This window comes from Vanacampus margaritifer, chromosome 13 (assembly GCF_051991255.1).
Source record: "Vanacampus margaritifer isolate UIUO_Vmar chromosome 13, RoL_Vmar_1.0, whole genome shotgun sequence".
Classification (NCBI taxonomy): Eukaryota; Metazoa; Chordata; class Actinopteri; order Syngnathiformes; family Syngnathidae; genus Vanacampus; species Vanacampus margaritifer.
In genome coordinates this window covers 4905758-4923169 of record NC_135444.1, presented here as the reverse complement: position 1 = coordinate 4923169, position 17412 = coordinate 4905758, and the positions used below count along the sequence as shown (strand labels likewise).

The 17412-nt window shown below is 37.6% G+C and overlaps 1 protein-coding gene and 1 long non-coding RNA gene across 3 annotated transcripts in view; one reads left to right on the top strand and one right to left on the bottom strand.

Moving 5' to 3' along the window:
• ror1 (receptor tyrosine kinase-like orphan receptor 1) overlaps positions 1–17412 on the bottom strand; it is a 140293-nt gene that overhangs the window by 9193 nt on the left and 113688 nt on the right. Inside the window, exons 6-9 of the mRNA XM_077584188.1 lie at positions 5574–5701; positions 3276–3593; positions 1631–1876; positions 1312–1526 (exon numbers count right to left, since the gene is read on the bottom strand). Coding sequence (XP_077440314.1) covers positions 1312–1526; positions 1631–1876; positions 3276–3593; positions 5574–5701 — 907 coding nt within the window. The remainder of the gene's footprint in view (positions 1–1311; positions 1527–1630; positions 1877–3275; positions 3594–5573; positions 5702–17412) is intronic.
• LOC144062622 (uncharacterized) lies at positions 10682–16374 on the top strand. Of its 2 annotated transcripts, none has more exons than XR_013296424.1 (4): positions 10682–10743; positions 14431–14569; positions 14651–14755; positions 15938–16374. It is a non-coding gene; the product is annotated as an uncharacterized LOC144062622 (long non-coding RNA). The 2 variants fall into 2 exon arrangements; XR_013296425.1 differs by having other exon boundaries at positions 15115–16374.

The following is a 17412-nucleotide window of genomic DNA, read 5'->3' as shown; positions in this document are numbered from 1 at the left end:
ACCACAAAAAAATATTGCATTAATCATGTATTAACACAGATTAATTGCAATATTAATTTTACCACAGATTATCCTTTATCTTGACAGTGGGTGGTTACGTTAAAGGTAGCACAGGTTGTGTTTGAGCAATAAACATAACTACATGCATTAACTGCTTTACAGTTAATAAATGTTTGCGTATGAAATTCTGAATATTTGTTCATGTCAAACTATTGGAGTCATTTTGTTTTCCATTTTAAATTATGCAAGTAATTAACTGATTAGAAAAAGAGGAGGATGAGTGTGTGCAGTGGATAACATTTTTGAAGACGTCCTCATAACATTAAATGCCGAAAAAATTAAAACATAACAGGTGAAACTTTAAATTTGGTGGGCAAAAAATATTGAACAAAAAAGCCTTTTGAATTAAGCGATTAATCGTGATTAATCAAAATTCTAAAATGTGATTAATCCGATTAAATAATTTAATCATGTGACAGCTCTAGTTATTACATAAACGGCCAGCAGGTGGCAGCAGAGCAAAATAGATCAACCAGGGGCCATGTTGAAAAAAAGCTCATTATTGATGATTTGTGAATAATGATGAAACTAATGCTAAATGCTGCAAAACGGAAACATAGAGAAATATACGACACAAAGTCGTTGAAACACAGCGAGGACGCGAGGTCTCCCTCACCTCACCCAAAATATTAATGACGCCTGACACTGCTGCCATCTTCCATGGCTGTCTCCACAGACATTGACAGCAATATTATGCATTCCGCCTTGAAGTCCGGCAGACAGTCCGTCTCGTTAATTCCCCACTACCACCAAAGAAACGCGGTCAAACGCAACCTTGAGAGAACTGCCATCGTAATGTGAGCTGCCGGAGCAGTAAGCTTGCTCTGATGACATAAGGAGCAAGAACAAAAGAAGTGCAGTCAAACATTCCAGGAGCTTTGATGAAAAAGAGATGAAGATCTCCACGACGCACACATGCACGCTCAACCGCAGCAGCAGTCAGGCCAGCTATTGGACTAAACACACACTTGGAGGTGCGGTGTTATGACTCTCTCTTGCAGTCTGACTTCAGCCCGAAAGGGAGCAACAGTACAATGTGTGTCACAATACAAAATTCAGCCTTTTCCAATCAGAATGCTCAATTAACAATTTGAAAAAAAATTCCGTTGAGTTAGATTGATATGTTGATTAAAACAAAAACAAAAAAATCCTAGCATGTCAAGTTTTTTATCCCCTCCAAATGAGCAAAAAAGAAAACAAAAAGAAAAGCTGATTACAATGCACACTGGTTAATTTCTGGATGAGACCTACCTTTGGCTTGTATGCTGTTGTGAGCATGGACATCTCGACGTTTTGCCCACGGACCGGCTTGGGCTGGCGAGGGGCAGGTGGCCTGGCGGACTTCTGGTTGTTGCGGCACACACAAATGAAGAAGAAGAGCAAGGCGATGGCCAACGGGATGGCCACACTTGGAACCAGAATATACAAGAGCTCCATGTTGCCACCAGCAGACTTCTCCTTATGGTCTACAGGAAATGAAGGGACACGGAAGAATAAACTGACATATTCCCATTTTTGGAGATCATTATTAATATTCATAACTAAAATTGGAATGTAAAGACTTTCGCACCACAGATGGGTATGTCGCAGAGCTCCATGCGGACCCCCTCATCCAGCGTGAAGCACCAGGGGGCCTCGTGTTTGTTTCCCGGGTTGCGACAGTATGAATGACCCCCGTTAAGTTCCAGGTAGCGGATGGCCAGGAAGTTGTGGCTATGAGGATACTGAGAGTTCCACGGTTGACACTGACGGCCGGACTTGGTCATGCTGATGGTGCCGCGGTATTCCGATCCGCTGCTGTTGTAACACTTGTGACCTGACCAAGAGCAAAGGAGAAGGAAGATACTCGCTGTCATACTATTTTATGAAAGGTCACCAAAATGTTAGACACACCACTCAGTATGATGTTACATCACTTCAAAATACAACTAGAGCTGTCAAAATCAATTGATTAATAGACAAGTAATCAATCGACAACTAGGGCTGTGCAATAAATCGGAATTCAATTACACTTTCAATTATTACACTCCACAATTACAAAATGCATAATGTTAAAAAAAGATTATTAACTCATTTACTCCCAGCCATTTTCACTGAAGCAACCATCTTCGCTCGCGGCTGTTTTACTGGATTTTGACTGATTTTGCAAGGCCCACAGAATATTGTGTTCTATTGCCATTACAGCATGGAACAGACCAAAAGAAAGATTAGAGTCTCTTCTTTCATCAGGAAATCTGTTTCCGTTTTGCAGCTATTAGCATTAGAATAGAGCTAAGTTTCATCATTATTCACAAATCTGTTTAGAAATGTGAATAAATGAGCTTTTTCCAACATGGCCCGGGTTGATCTCTAATACTCTGCTGCCACCTGTTGGCTGTTTTTGTAATAACTACCATTTCTTCAACTGTGCTTTGCAGTTGAAAGGCTGCATCAAAGCCTTGTGTTTTGTATACTCTAGCAAAAAAAAAAAAAAGTCTTTGGGACACTTAAAACATTTAAACTAGAACGTAATTATACATTTTTGCAAGCAAATTAGTTAATACAAATTTTTGAGTTTTTTTAAATTATACATTCCCACCTTTTTACATTTTAAAAATAACTAATTTAATAAATTTTGTTTCGTCCAAAAGGAACTTGCATAATTGTAGTGTTTCAAATTATTTTATTTGTCATATTTTTTTATGTTTCAACATTTTCTTGTTTTGTACCAAAAAATAAATGATCCTACTGCACAGTGCATGAGCTGCACTCCAACTTCAAGTTTTGGCCAACATAAATTAATAAGTAAATAAATATTATTAGAAACATATATTATAAATTATGTTTGGTCACTCACTTACACAATTATAGTTTTTCTATTTTTTCAATTGGTCTTAATATTTTTAAATGCGTAAACATTTTCTTGTTTTGTACCCAAAAATATAAATAACTGTTTGAATAATTGTGATCTCAATTATTGCCAAAATAATAGTGATTATCCCCCCCCATAATCGAGTAGCCCTAGTAATCAGGGGGGAAAAAATGCTATTGTAATACACTTGAATGCAAAATTAAATGAATCCGATGAGTAAATTAATTGATTGAATAATTGATAGATTAATCAATTCTAATGACAACAAGCCCATTTTGACACAAAAACATAATTGAAGGAGTCTAATGATGTCGGGTACTAGACTGTGCGTTTTTTGTAGAATAAGCCATCAGAGGTGCCTTACTTTTGTTGATGGGCTCGGCCATGGGGATGCCGATCCTCAGACAGTTGGCTGCCTCAAGACTGTCTGAGGCTGCCAGATCCTCACAGTTTGGCAACTTGAGTCTTTTCAGTATGATGGGGTTGGAGCGGGCGATGATGTACTCCGTCTTGCACAAGTCGTTCTCCAGGATCTCACATTCATCCTTGCACAGGTCCCGAGGCTTGTCAGCCCCCGAGCTGCGGTCACAGGTAGGGAAGGCAAAGTGGCAGAGGGACGGGATGGCAAACTGAGAGCAGCGATCCGACAGGTGGTTGGACGTTCCGATCATGGTGAAGGCCGCTGGGGACACAATAGTGGGGCAAAGTCAGTTCAAGACTACACACATAAAGTTGACCTCTTTCTTTATTTGATTTATTTCATATTTGTAATCAGTCAAGAACATGAGTAATTCACAAAAACACAACTGCCACACTCATATTGTGCATGTGCCTGAAGGATCAAAGTGATCAACTGACAATAAAAACCTGCAGCTTTAAGCGCGTGAGAGCATGATTCATAGGCTGTGCGCTTATTACAAACACATGCTTCTTTGCGGTGGGCTTTATCAAGAAAGCAGCTCGTTGTGGGGGAGAGGACATGCAATTAAAGGTGAATGCAGAAAATTGGATATTTTCCAAAACACGAGTGCAAGTTCTTCAAATAAGTTTTTGTAAAAAATAAAATAAAAAAAAAGACTCTAGAACTCTTGAAATGGAAGGCTGCTAACTAGAGTAATTTCTGGACTATAAGCGCTACTTTTTTCACTTGCATTCCACCCTGCGGCTAATACAAAGGTGCGGCTTATCTATCAGGTCACAAGGGGGCGCACTATCAGGGAAGCGCAAGAGCGTCAGGCAGAGAAAAACAAACCAAGTGAGCCCAAATACAGTAGGAGATAGAGAACGAGAGAGAGACAATTTGCGTCCTCATTATGGAAAAGAAAGTAGCAGTAACATTAAAACACCTGTGATTTACAGTCGGTGCGGCTTATATGTCTAACAAGCTTGAGTATTCCCCAAATTTAGCTAGCACGCCTTATAGTCCAGAAATTACTGTAAGTGTTTTGGCCATCTTAAAAGCTACGACGTCCTGCTTCACACCTCTTACAATTACGTGGCATCGTAAATCTGCGCTGACACAAATGTCCCAGATTACAGGCTGACATCATTAGTTGAATCAACATCATATACAGCAACGGCAAAACAATTGAGAGGATTAAATATGCAGTTTAATTCTATTTAAGACCCTGGAATACAATCTCTTTGAGTAAAAAGAGATATTTATAAAGATTGTAATTTAACTGGAAGTTGTGAATGTACATTAATGCAATACATTAATGCAATACATTTCACATCAACCAGTGATAATTTCGTCGCTAAAAAATTTGTCATATTTTACATTACACACTTTTTTTCAAGACAAAAATGAAAGAAAAACTATAAAAGAAGCCATTCATTGAGACAATGACGATAACTTAATTGACTGACAGTTTCGTCAATGACTAAAATGAAAACAACACAGCGATGAAAATTCACAAAATCCAATCAGAAGAAGAAACTGTTCACTGCACTTTATTTAATGATCAAACATTGTGCAGCTGTAAGATTAATCTCAGGCAATTATGCACCATTTTTTACATTTTTTATTTAGGTCAAAACTATTTTAAAACAGCATATTATTGTCAGTTCAACATGTTTCATTGAGTGTTAAACTACAGTTATAATAATATAATAATATTTTTTATTTATATAGCACCTTTCAAGCAACACAGCACAAGGTGCAAGTAACAAATAGGTGTGCTATAATTTTCTGTATAAAAGTTTAAATGTATGATGAAGGAAAACATCGACTAAATTGTCAATTTAGTCGACTAAAACAGATTTTTACTAACTAAAATTGGATTAAACCTAAAGCTGTTAAAATACTATAATTAAAACTCATTTAAGATTTCTTGTCAAAATTAACACTGATATCAATGAGAGATTATTGGACATTTTATAGAGAATTTTGGACTTGAATAGTTCGTAATTTATTAAGAGAATGGCAAGAAAAAATTCCTGAAAACCTTCCATGAAGAGGCATATATAAGAATTGAGAATACAATACAGCGTTTAAAATTGTGAATATCATTATAATACCCAGAGCAAGATCAGCAGTCAAATATTGATTATTTTAGTGAAAGGTCTAAATGTTCCTCACATTTGCAACTCAGTTCACAAGTGACATTGCCTTACTTACAGTAAGAAAATGTACTCTCTATAATATAATGTGTTTTCTCACCTGTTATCTGTGTCTCTATCTCGCCCTGCATCTGCAACGAGTCGACAAAGATGCTGCGGTTACCAATGAAGCGGGCGCAGGCGATGCCTCGGTATGGCTGGCAGAAGCCCTCCTCGTCAAAATCATCCCTGAAACATACAAATTGAGTTGATGTCATGTTCAGTTTTGCATCAATGACTCTGAAACTAAACTCTGTTGTGTTATGGAAAAATACGAGGCCCTCTGCCAGCATTTTCCATGACACATTTGAGCCACTAGATGTCCTCATGCGAATGAAAAACAAAAGCAGCTATGCAGTGAAAGTTTGTGTCTTGCTGCAGGTTTTATGTTCCATTCAAGTGAAAAGAGTCAGCTCTAAAGCACACATCTCACTCCTGGGTGCAAACAATATGACGAATTAATGTTTGAGTATTTGGACTCATTACACTTTATGACGCTGAGATCTCCTTATGAGCCATAATCTGAAACATATGCACCAAGGAGAGATGCGGGAGGGATATCTGTTGTACTAAATGTACAACGTGGACTTCATATTCACTTTACATTCAACATCCCCTCCCCCACATTTTAAAAAAAAAATCTAAATGAGAGCCAGAAAAGCAACACCGTGACGCTTTGAAGCTGAAATGGGTCCTCATAAATGGAGCTGTGCAAGGACACGGCACACGAAAAAAAAAAAAAGCCACATGCGGAATATTCGCTTGGTGTGAGATCATTGTGTCATGTGCTCTAAGTCGTGCCATATGGGACCTTAAGACCAGGCAATATATGAGGATGGTGCGTGCTGATGTTGTGTATGGCCTTAAACTTAAAAACACACACACACACACACACACACACACACACACACACACACACACACACACAGAAACATATTGGAGCTATTGGCTGACTTAAGAGCAACCCCGCAGACCCACACTTATTTAAACGTATTGCTGTTCGACAGTTCTGCAATAAATCTCCCTTCACAAAAATAAGAAGGTCAGATTTATGGCATGAAATAGAGAAGAAAAAAATCTGACTCCAAACTTATGATTAGCCTATTAGTAAACCTCTGAAACACAAACAACAAAAAATTATATTATAATTAGCGGTGTCAGGCAATTCATTTTTTTAAATCGTAATTAATCGCATGACTTAAGGGGTTAACTCACGATTAATCATGAATTTTATATCTGCTCTAAATGTACAATAAAATATATACTAAAATATTTTTTCATATTCTTGTTAACATAAAAGTGGGATTTTTTTTTTAAACCAATACAAATATAGTTACATATTTTAGTCATTGATAGTAATTTCATAATTATTCATAAAATTTAGTTAAAATTAAAAACTTCACTTTGCTCAGTGGTTAGTGCACTTGCCTGTCACCACGGACGACCTGGGTTCAGACCTCGCTTGGACAACTCTTTAGTACAAATGCAATATTGAATACTATTTATTGTCAAATTATTTCACATCCATTACTTTTGATGTTATTTTTAAGTTTTTACTCCGTTCTATATTCAAAATTTTAATTCAACGCAAGCTCTGAGTATATACTGACATATTCACTACAATTATATACATTGTTACAGATTCTTCTATGGCAGCAATGGCTCAGCGGTTTGCGCAATTGCCTGCCACCCTGGAAGACCTGGGTTCAAACCCTGCTTGGACAACACTTCAACTAGTGCAGCGGAGCTTTGACCGGTAAACAGGAGGCGATGGTTTGAATCCCACCTTTGACAGGTTGCAGTTGAGGTGTTGTTTAATTCATTTATCTTTCAACTACAATTAATACTTTGTAATTTCCACATCATTTATCTTTCAATTCAAGGAGTGGTTATTAATTGCACGTTTAAAAAAATGGTGGCGTTAAAGGAACTTTAAATTACCTCAAAATGAACGCACTAATTTTGACACCCCTAATTATAATTTATTGTGGGGCGATTAAATTAATCAAAGCAGTGTCCACTGTATACTTAATTAAAATTGCTACCTGCATTAACGCTTCTTTATTTGACGTTTACTTCTATGTGTATTGGTGAGAGTTAGGGAAAATTTTAAGCCGCTTCCCCCCAAACAGCAAAAAAGAGCAAATGCACACACACTGACATATGCACACACACAACCACCCTAAATTATGAGGGCATCATGGAGTGAGCATGGGGGTCATGCGGTTCTCTCTCCCTGAGGAGTGTTAAGTGACTGAGGGGTCAAGGTCAGCTCTCTCCATGTGTCCTCCACATCCAGACACATTTAAATAGACGTTTCAAACACACAGAACCAAAATGCATTCAACTATGACCACAACAACATCATGACATTATTTTACATTTGGCTTAATGTGATTTCATCCCTCACATGCTGCGTTAGCCAGTAGGTGGATTAGAACTTTATCATCAAGCTACGTACATCTTCAGATATTTTCCTTTGGCAACAGTTTCATCTGTGTAGGTGTAAATCATCACTGACAGGGTATAGTAGGAAGGGGAATCATGCAGAAAAGTATTTGAGTGTTTGATTGGTACTACTGTTCCAGTTGAAGTGGAATATGGAAAAAGACACACAATATTTAGTGAGTTATGTCCAGGCAGCCAAGAGGTCAGTTTTATTGTGCGTCATTGAAGATAATAGACATACATCCGCTGTAACATTCTTTTTTGCCACAGACACGCAAATAATATGTTGAAGCATACCGTTCACCGCAGTGCAGCCGGAGTCGTACCAGGAAAATGTTACGGTAGCCAAGCCAAACGGCTTCAAACGAATCAGCTATGTACAAAAAGTCTCTGGTTCCTTCAACTATCTATTTTCTATGGTGCTTGGGCTCATTACAGAACATCTGAATGATTCCCAAGACTTTTGGAAGAATATCCTGCGGGCTGACGAGACAAAAGTTGAACTTTTTCGAAGATGTGTCTCATTACATCTGACGTAAATATAACAGAGCATTTCAGAAAGGGATCATCATAGTGTAGCAACATTCAAACATCATGGTGATAATGTGGTGTTCTGGGGCTGCTTTAGTACTTCAGGACCTGGACGACTTGCTGCGGCTGCTTAGTTAACCAGCCAAAAGTTCAACTTTTTGTCTTGTCAGTCCACAGGATACTGCCCCCTTAAGTCTTGGGAATCATTCAGATGTTTTTATTTATTTATTTATTTTTTTAATTGTAAAAGAAATACGAGTCTTTACATCAGCACTGGTTTTCACCTTGGAACTCTGCCATTGAGGCTATTTTTGCCTCCTCGGTCATGAACACTGACCTTAACTGAGGCTAGCAGTTCTTTAGATGTGTTCCTAGGTTCCATGGTGACCTCCTAAATGAGGTGCTACTGTGCTCTTGAGGTAATTTCTGCAGACCAATCAATCATGGGAAGGTTCGCCCCGGCGTTCCTATTTTGTCGTTGCTAGTTGTCAATTACTTTACTCCTCGTCTGTTCTTGAATTTTTTGGGATTGTGGCATTTTGTTGCATCTTTTTTAGATGTTTTGGCTGACTGTTCTATTGAAGTGATTGCTTGACTCAACAAGTCTGGAGGAAATCTAGCTTGGATGTGATGGGTAAAAATGAACTCAGCTTTCCCAAAAATGTGATTTTAAACAAGCACTTTTTCCACACAATATTTTTTCTCTTAATAATTAAATCACCAAAAAAACTTAAATTCCAGCGAGTCGCATCAAGTTAGTTGGTATACTGCAAATAATGTGGCACTTGCCAAGATTTTAAATATTCAATTTAGAAACTTATCTTGTTTTAACAGTTATTTACTTATTTTAAAAATTTGGCTTTCTATTATTATCTTAAATTGAGCATAAACATGTCTAGGTTGTCTCAATTAGTCTGGATATCTTAAGATAAAGCAAATTACCCTTAAAATAAGTTACACTGGTTCTCTCAGCAAAGGTCTCATAAAAACAATCATATTTCAAGATTTAATACCAAACACAAGTGGCTTGATTTAAGAATCACACACTAGGCATCTTTTGCATTTATTAAACATATCTCAGGTCTCTGACTCAAATGCATGTAGCACATTTCACATGATTGACACAGCCATGCAACAACAAAATGCGGATGGCTCTACAGAAGTTCAGAACTGCACTATTCACAAATGCATATCATGAAAATACAGTTTACTCTACTTCAGAAAAAGGTCGTCAATTGTTAGCCGTGTGGTATAGTTTCACTTCCAACTTCTTCAGGAGGTGTTGTGATTTTATGCCATTGCATGCTCCTGGTGTTTTTGTTTTATGTACACTAGATCATACTATAGCTTTTTGACAGTGGAAATAGTTTTATGTTAATTTTATTTTCAGGTCCAATCAATACTGTAGTTTTTGCTCAAACAATCAGAGTTCATATTAATGTGTATTTATGTATTTATGTGCAAACTGCGCAACAACCTGGCAGTGAGAAGATCTTTGAAAGTGAACAGCAGTCTCCATTTTCTGTAGCAATTCAAGAGTAAGTATTTTTATTTCACTTTTGTTTTACATTTGATGTTTTATAGCTTCATATATATTTTGGTCTTGTCTATTTGACACAGAAATTGCTGTTTGTGGTTATCTAGAATTTTCCTTAGTAGTTATACATTTTAATGCTATAATATTTAGTTAGGTATACTCATTTGCTGTTGAGACAAAATATTTTTTCATGACACCAGAGTTTCACTTCAACTTAATAAAAAAATAGCAACATTAATTAACACTTCTCAATCAAAAAACTATGAATAGTTTCATATGAGAGAGATCATTATTTGCATTTAACTGAAAACTAATTCAGAGGTAAAACTTTTGGCGGGCAATTGTATTGAAGCTATTTTATGGAAGCAACTGATTTTTTTTTTGTGTGAAGTATCACTGGCACCAAATGTTACATTGTTTTGGGATAATATTCAACTTGAACTTCTGTAAAACATGCAGAGCTTGAACTGTGTAGAATGTATATATATGTACAGTCTGAATTTCATCTAGTTGATTTTAATTATCTACTTTTTAAGATCTAGTTCCAGTTTAACTTATGTTACTGGATCGCTGTTTCATTGTTGCGCCACTAGGTGGTGCGCACGCCATGTTTCTAGCTAGACAGACACACGGCCTCGAAAAAGAAGAAGAATGCTGTCACTGTGAGTCCGTGGCTGTGAGCGGGAATCTAAACGTGTCTGCGGTCTGGTTTCAGGTCGGTAAAAGGTGCATTAAAATAAAACTAACAATGCGTATCACTCTGTCAATTGTCAGTTGGGTTGCTCAGCATATGTGGTCTTTGGAGATGGTTTGAGTGAAGAAATTGTGACGAATTATCCTAAATGTTGAAGCTAAGTTTCTAATGCTAGAGGTCTATTAGCAATGAGAGCACGGTCCTGTATGTGCTGTGTTGCTAATATGCTATTAAGCTAACCAACTGACACTGAAACGGGACATGAGAGTTTAAGTACATTAAAAAATTGGAGCTTATTTCTGTCATTTTTAACATGCTATCATAACAGTTGACGATAGAAAATTGAATAACAATAGTAGAATATGTTACATGTTTGATTTCTTTTTCAAAGTAAATTAAGTGGAATTGTATTGACCATTTGCACCGACGTCACGTGATCACGTGCTGCCCTATGACGGAAGGAAGTGATTGTTGAATGGAAGTGGACGTGACCCGGAGCGACTTAGTGACTGTTATTTTACAAATTAAAAGTTATTATTGCCTATAGAGCCATGGAATCTACTACTTCAACCGAAGGTCGCCTGTCAGTTGAAGTTGCACATTTAGTCGGGACTCATAGAGCGCGATATTTACTTAAGTTGGAGATCGCTAGTTTGAAAACAGCCCCTTACGTTCTACTGCCTGCTGTTTTTACCAAGTTAATCAAATCGCCAATTTTGACGGAATTCACACGCACGACCTATATCATTATGTAGTCAATGCCGTCTCTTCTCCTTACAACTGATTCAAAAGCTTGTCGCTGGCTGAGTCTCGATATGCTACGCTTACACCGGGGGACAATATATCTCGTTATGCGAAGGTAAAACATGTTTATCATGCTAACTGACTTATTTTTTAAATAGTCCGTTTTATATTGAAACATTGTGATGATGTTTTATTACTATGTTTACTAGCATGGAACAAATGACTATCGTAGTGGCAAGCTATGCAGTAATTTCATGAATATGACTCCAGAGTGAAAAACTCCAAGACGAAATCCGCCATTCTTAAACAGTCAAATGCACTTAATAGTTTTGAAGAAGGTACATTTTAAAATTAAGCTATGTGTTCGTGTAGTTGGAGTGGACGCTAACTATCTGGCTCGTTAATGTGATTTGAAAAACGCAATTCGACACCTCTGTTACAATCTTGTGTACGTTTACTCGTAAAATGTATGAACATTTATCTACTAATTACAACATTTATCTACTAACCTCGCAAAAAATGATTGCTGCAAATCCGTAAATACTTTGTGGGCTGCCAGTCCTTTCTGGTGATTGCTGCTATCAACGTTTTTTTGTCTTCATTAGTAGCTATGCGATAAAAAGCAACATTTGGTTTACTCCTTTGTCTGTCTGTACAACCACCGCACAGCAAGATATGACCATTTTATAAGATAATCGATTAGATAAAGGACTTTACGCTGTACGGGATTCAATGGTTACAATACAGGCAAGTGGCTCTTTTGCCGTCCAGCGTCCCGGAGGGGACGTTCCCATGAGGGCTGTGACATCACGTGCAAAAGGTCAACAGAAATGTATTAACTCTTTGACTGCCAGACGTTTTCAGAAAAGGGATGCTGTCAGTGCCAGCCAATTTAAGCATTTTGACTGATCTTTCAAGGTCCACAGAAAATTTTGTGTTTGGACTATGGAAACACACATACTACCAAATGAAAGATTGAACTCTCATCTTTCATCAGAAAAAAAGTTTGTTTCTACCTTATTCCGTTTTTCAGTAATCAACAATAGAAAATGGTTAGTTTCACCCAAATGCTCTGTTTTGAAACAAAAAACGGAGAAATCAAGTTTTTTGTGAAACGATATTATTTCATGCACTCTAGTGAATTTGACACCTTTTTTTTCCCATGAATGATGCCACAAACACCTAAATAGTGCTTTACTTCTGTAAAACACTACCACCAACAATGAAAAAGTGTTTTTTGATAGCAAAATACGTTTATTTACATTCAACAGTGTAACAATTTGACAAAACAATTTGGCAAACTATTTACAAATGTGTGCAACCGTGGTACTATTTACAATTGTGTGGATGTTTCAAATACAGTTTTTCTTTTTGTAACACTCCCCTGCGTGCAAGGAGACACAGCAGGATTTGCACAACAGATTAGTTTCACTGCGATTGCAGACGCTACACTTTTTTGCTGGCTTTTTTTTCTGGGGAATAGCAAGTATATACTGCAGTGTGTGTTTGGCCATGTTGCCATCAAGTCTACTCTCAGGATCATGATACGGTGACGTTACGGTGGTGTTACGTCTGGCTTCCTCATGTCCTTCAGTTCCTACACCGGGTGGTTGATCCATATTATCCGCTCCATTCATGGTGGCATCGTAGTCCATAACCAGTGTCTTCTCCGTGATCAGACTGTACCCACTCCTCCGATGAATATGCATTGGACTCGGGGCACTCTTCGTCGTCCGATTGAACGTCCTCCTGAGCAGAAGTGCTCGGTTGTGCTCCGCGTTTTCCGGCGTTAGCATCGCTAGCCGGTGAGGCTTTATGACATGATCATAGCCACTGCGTCAACGCTTCCAACTTCGGCGTCAACCTCGGAGTCACCATCATCATCATCGTCGTCATCAATGTGCTCTGGTCGATGCTTTTCGTCTTTGAAAAAAATGCTCAAGCGTGAGCTGCTTGCAACCGGTCGCCATTATGGCTTCCTCAGCCATTGTCCCCTCAACACTCTAGCTCTGCCTCACGTCTTCTACTGACGCCTACCCAATCTTGTCCAAAGAGAGTCATCGCTGCCATCTAGGGGCCAAAAATAAGCATTATACTAACTAGATCTGCTTGATACTTTCAGCACAGCTGGCCAAGGCTTTCCTCCACCCGTTTCCCCCCGCCAAAAAAAAAAAAAAAGTAAATGGAAATATAGACTTCCTTAATTGGAACTAGTTGAAATGCAATCCGTAAAATTTTTATTTTTCAAATTACTACGGCTACTTTTTGGCCAGTGACTGTAATGACTGCATCCCAGAAACAACACATTCAGGGTTCGACTGTCACCTTCACATCGTCACATTTCAAACTTTGTTGACTACAATTTTGAAACAACTAAAGTTAAATCACAGTACAATATTTAACAAATGCTAAACAAATATTAAATAAGTTTACATTTCATATTGTTTTTTTTTTGTGGTTAGGCATTTATCCCATTCCTTTTTACGTCCTGAAAAATAAATAAATAAAATAAAACGTTATTAAGCCCACACCATATGTAATTGTAGCTTGAATAAAGTTTAACAGACAAAAGAACAAAACTTTGCTTACGGTCCCATTTGTTTATTTACCTGACTCTAAGTGAGTCGAAATGCTGTGATATGTTTTTAACAGTTAATTTATTTGGGTTTAGTTTTTTTTTAAAAAAAGAGTGTAATACTAAAATACTGCTGTACTTCTCTCTATTTTAGCTGGCAAGGATAGTCTGCTTAATCAAGCTATACATTACTAAACCCTGAAAGAAATGTGTAAGAAGCCAAAGCTGAACCTGAAAAGCTGAAAAGAAGACACTAGAGCTGTCCTTATACTTGATGTTTATCCTTGTTTGAAATAACTTATTCATGTAAGTAATTAATTATGGTGGTCATCAAATACAATTGGCATCATCAATGTATTTTTATTTTTTTTTTAATGTTTTGGTGTTAGGTGTGCAGCGTAGGATTTTCGATCCACAAAAATAAGCTCATAAATCAAGTTACACAGCGATTGGAGGATTTCTGCTTGACGTCTCAGTTCTGCGGCATATCAAATAATGCAATGTAGCCACCAACGACAATAAATCAAAGTAAGTATTATAAATTTAAAAATACATTCTCATCCTCCGAAATGGAGGTCTGAAGGTCTGTTTTATCTGTTCTATCTGAAGCCCACGTTGTGCTGATGAAGGCCCTTGCAACATCATCCCTCTCCACCCATTCCACCAAAGAAGATATACCTCTTCGTCAGTGAGGCTTTTCTTCATGTCCTAAAGGTAACAATTGCATTTTATTTCCTTTAAAAAAATTGACTTGAAACAGAATCACTACAACTAAGTTGTGGGGGTAATTGAGGGTAGCAATTTATCATGTCCTGTATTCAAAATATGCACAGCTTACCTAAAAATAAGATGCTTAAAAAAAAAAAAAAATCAATTTAAAAATAAATTCATGGTACCATTTGTGGTTGTTGACCATCATCAGTAATTAATTACTTGTATAAGTTTTTTCAAACAACGATAAGCGTCCAAGATGAGGGCAGCTCTATTCTTTTGTTATCAAATACCTGCAACAAGGACCCCCCCACCCACACACACACACCTTAAATGTGTATTATGTCTTTGATCTGTTACAGCCTACAGACCAACAGGATGTCTTTATCAAGAAGCAAAGCTTTACCTTTCTAGTCTTCGTTTTCAATGGCAGCAAGTGTGTCATTGCTGTTGGTAATTTGCCAGTTACATTTGACAAAGAAAAGTTAAAGCTGCACTGCGGAACTTGTCACTTACTTACTCGCGAGTGTCATCTCTCGACAAAAGCGCAATTACAGCCTCTGTGTCAAGTTAGTGTAAAGGCCTCGATACACCAATCTGATGTCGGCCAAATGTGAGCGACACCTCCTCCTGTGGCGTCAGCACGTCGCGTTGGAAAAATTATGGTACAACCCACAACAAACAGGCACCAACGCTAATTGTTAGGTACCTTCTGCACATGTGTGAGAACTAATTCCCCTCCATACCATTAGCGGCAGTAGTCACTATTTTCCTCATTGTTTCAAAAAGGCAACTGGAATATGGATATAAAATGTAAACAAAGATTCCTCAAGGTGTATTCCCACGCGAAGCACACCCTCAGGCTCTTTACAGTGCAGTCCTTTATCCAGTTGCATGATATATGATATTGTGCTGAATTCATCTTCTCGTCTTTATGTCCAAATACAAAGTGTGGTAATGTGCAAAACGAGCGATATAGTAACGCTGACTTGCATATGAAAGGCCGTGTATTGGAAAGGTTTACACTGATTATCTGCATTTGTCACGTCCCCCATGTGCTGATTTGCTAGCTAAGAGCCAATCAGCGTGATCAAATGTCACAACGGGCTGACACCGATTTAACATGTTGAATCTGGCAAAAACACCCTCCAAAACGCTAACCAAGGTTTTATATACGTTAATCAGACGGCGCACACGGAAGGTTACACCTAGACGCTTTCCGACTCATGACGTCGGATTGGTGTATCCAGGGCTTTTGGCGCCACTCCACCCCTCCCCTCCCCAAGAAACTGTAGGGTCCACACAACACTCCACACTGAAGGTAAATCAGAATGGTATTCCTTTATTGGAAAGCAGTTTGGGATTTTTCAGATGACATTAGTGCAGTGCAATGGTTATATTGTTGGTCAAGGTTGTAAAATGACCCTCATTGGCCTTTTGATTAAGGACACCCTTATAAAACCATACTGGGCTTCTTTTCATTCATTCATGTTTCAGTATATCACGTACATTTACTTTTGTTTCCTCTGTACAAATTCAAGTTGAGGTGTTGGCTTGAACAAAAGCTTATTAGGACTGTGACATGTCAGAGCACGTTATAATTGTATTACCTTAGGTGATTGTGTTCCAGTCAAGTTGTGCTTAAAGTACAAATAAAGATTGACACTTCATGCTCTGTTTCAGTATTTTTATTTTATTTTCCATGAATAATACAAAAAAATATTTTAAAAATGTTTGCCTTGATTTGATGCATAGGCATTAGAATATAGAATAGGTATTTTCAGCTTATTGTAAGCAACAATAAAAGTCATTTAACCTTCTAAAATAAATGTTTAAAGTTTATTTTAAGATTTAATTGTCTTTTTTGTTGCTTAGAGTTAGTGTTTAAAGCTTTTTTAAAAAATCCTTGACTTGTTGCTTAGCATAAATCTTTTTCGCTTATTCTAAGCAACAAATAAGGGTAATTACCTTTTAAAATAAGTGTTTAAGTTAAATCTTATTTTAAGATGAATATAGATTTACACATTTGTCTTATTTCACGAAATCTAAGTTAACAAAATTATCTTGCTGCATGGACAGATAATTTCACTAGTTTCAAGTAATTTCCCCTTGAAATAAGTGTTTATATATAATATTTAGACCCTGCGTTTTTGCAGTGTACAAGCTGTTATACAGTGTGTGGTTCACATAGCCATTGAAAGCTTTTCATTCCATACAGCAGAGTGCCAAGGGCATGGGGCAAACTTCAGTTCGTGCAGGATCTATGATCCAGATCCATACAAAAAGACTCGACTCCCCGCAAAACCCAAATACCAAATTGAGGACACTGATTCATTGTTGAATAACATTTTTTCCAACCTCATTATTTATTGAGGCAAGCCCTCTGTTAGCAGGCGTGTTTTTCTTGCAGCACCGAGCTGACTCACATCCATATGGACACCTGGGTGGCGCCAGTGAAAGTGCAGACACAATGCCTGATTTATGAAATACGCCACGCAGGTTGACGACACATTTATTAGGCTTTCTAAAACTGAGATAAAAAAAAAAAAAGATATAAAAACAAGCCATCAAAAAGTATGCCTCATTATACATAAAACTGCCTGGATTGGTGAGGTATGACTAAGCACAAATTCATCGCACTGTGCATTGTTTTTAGGTTA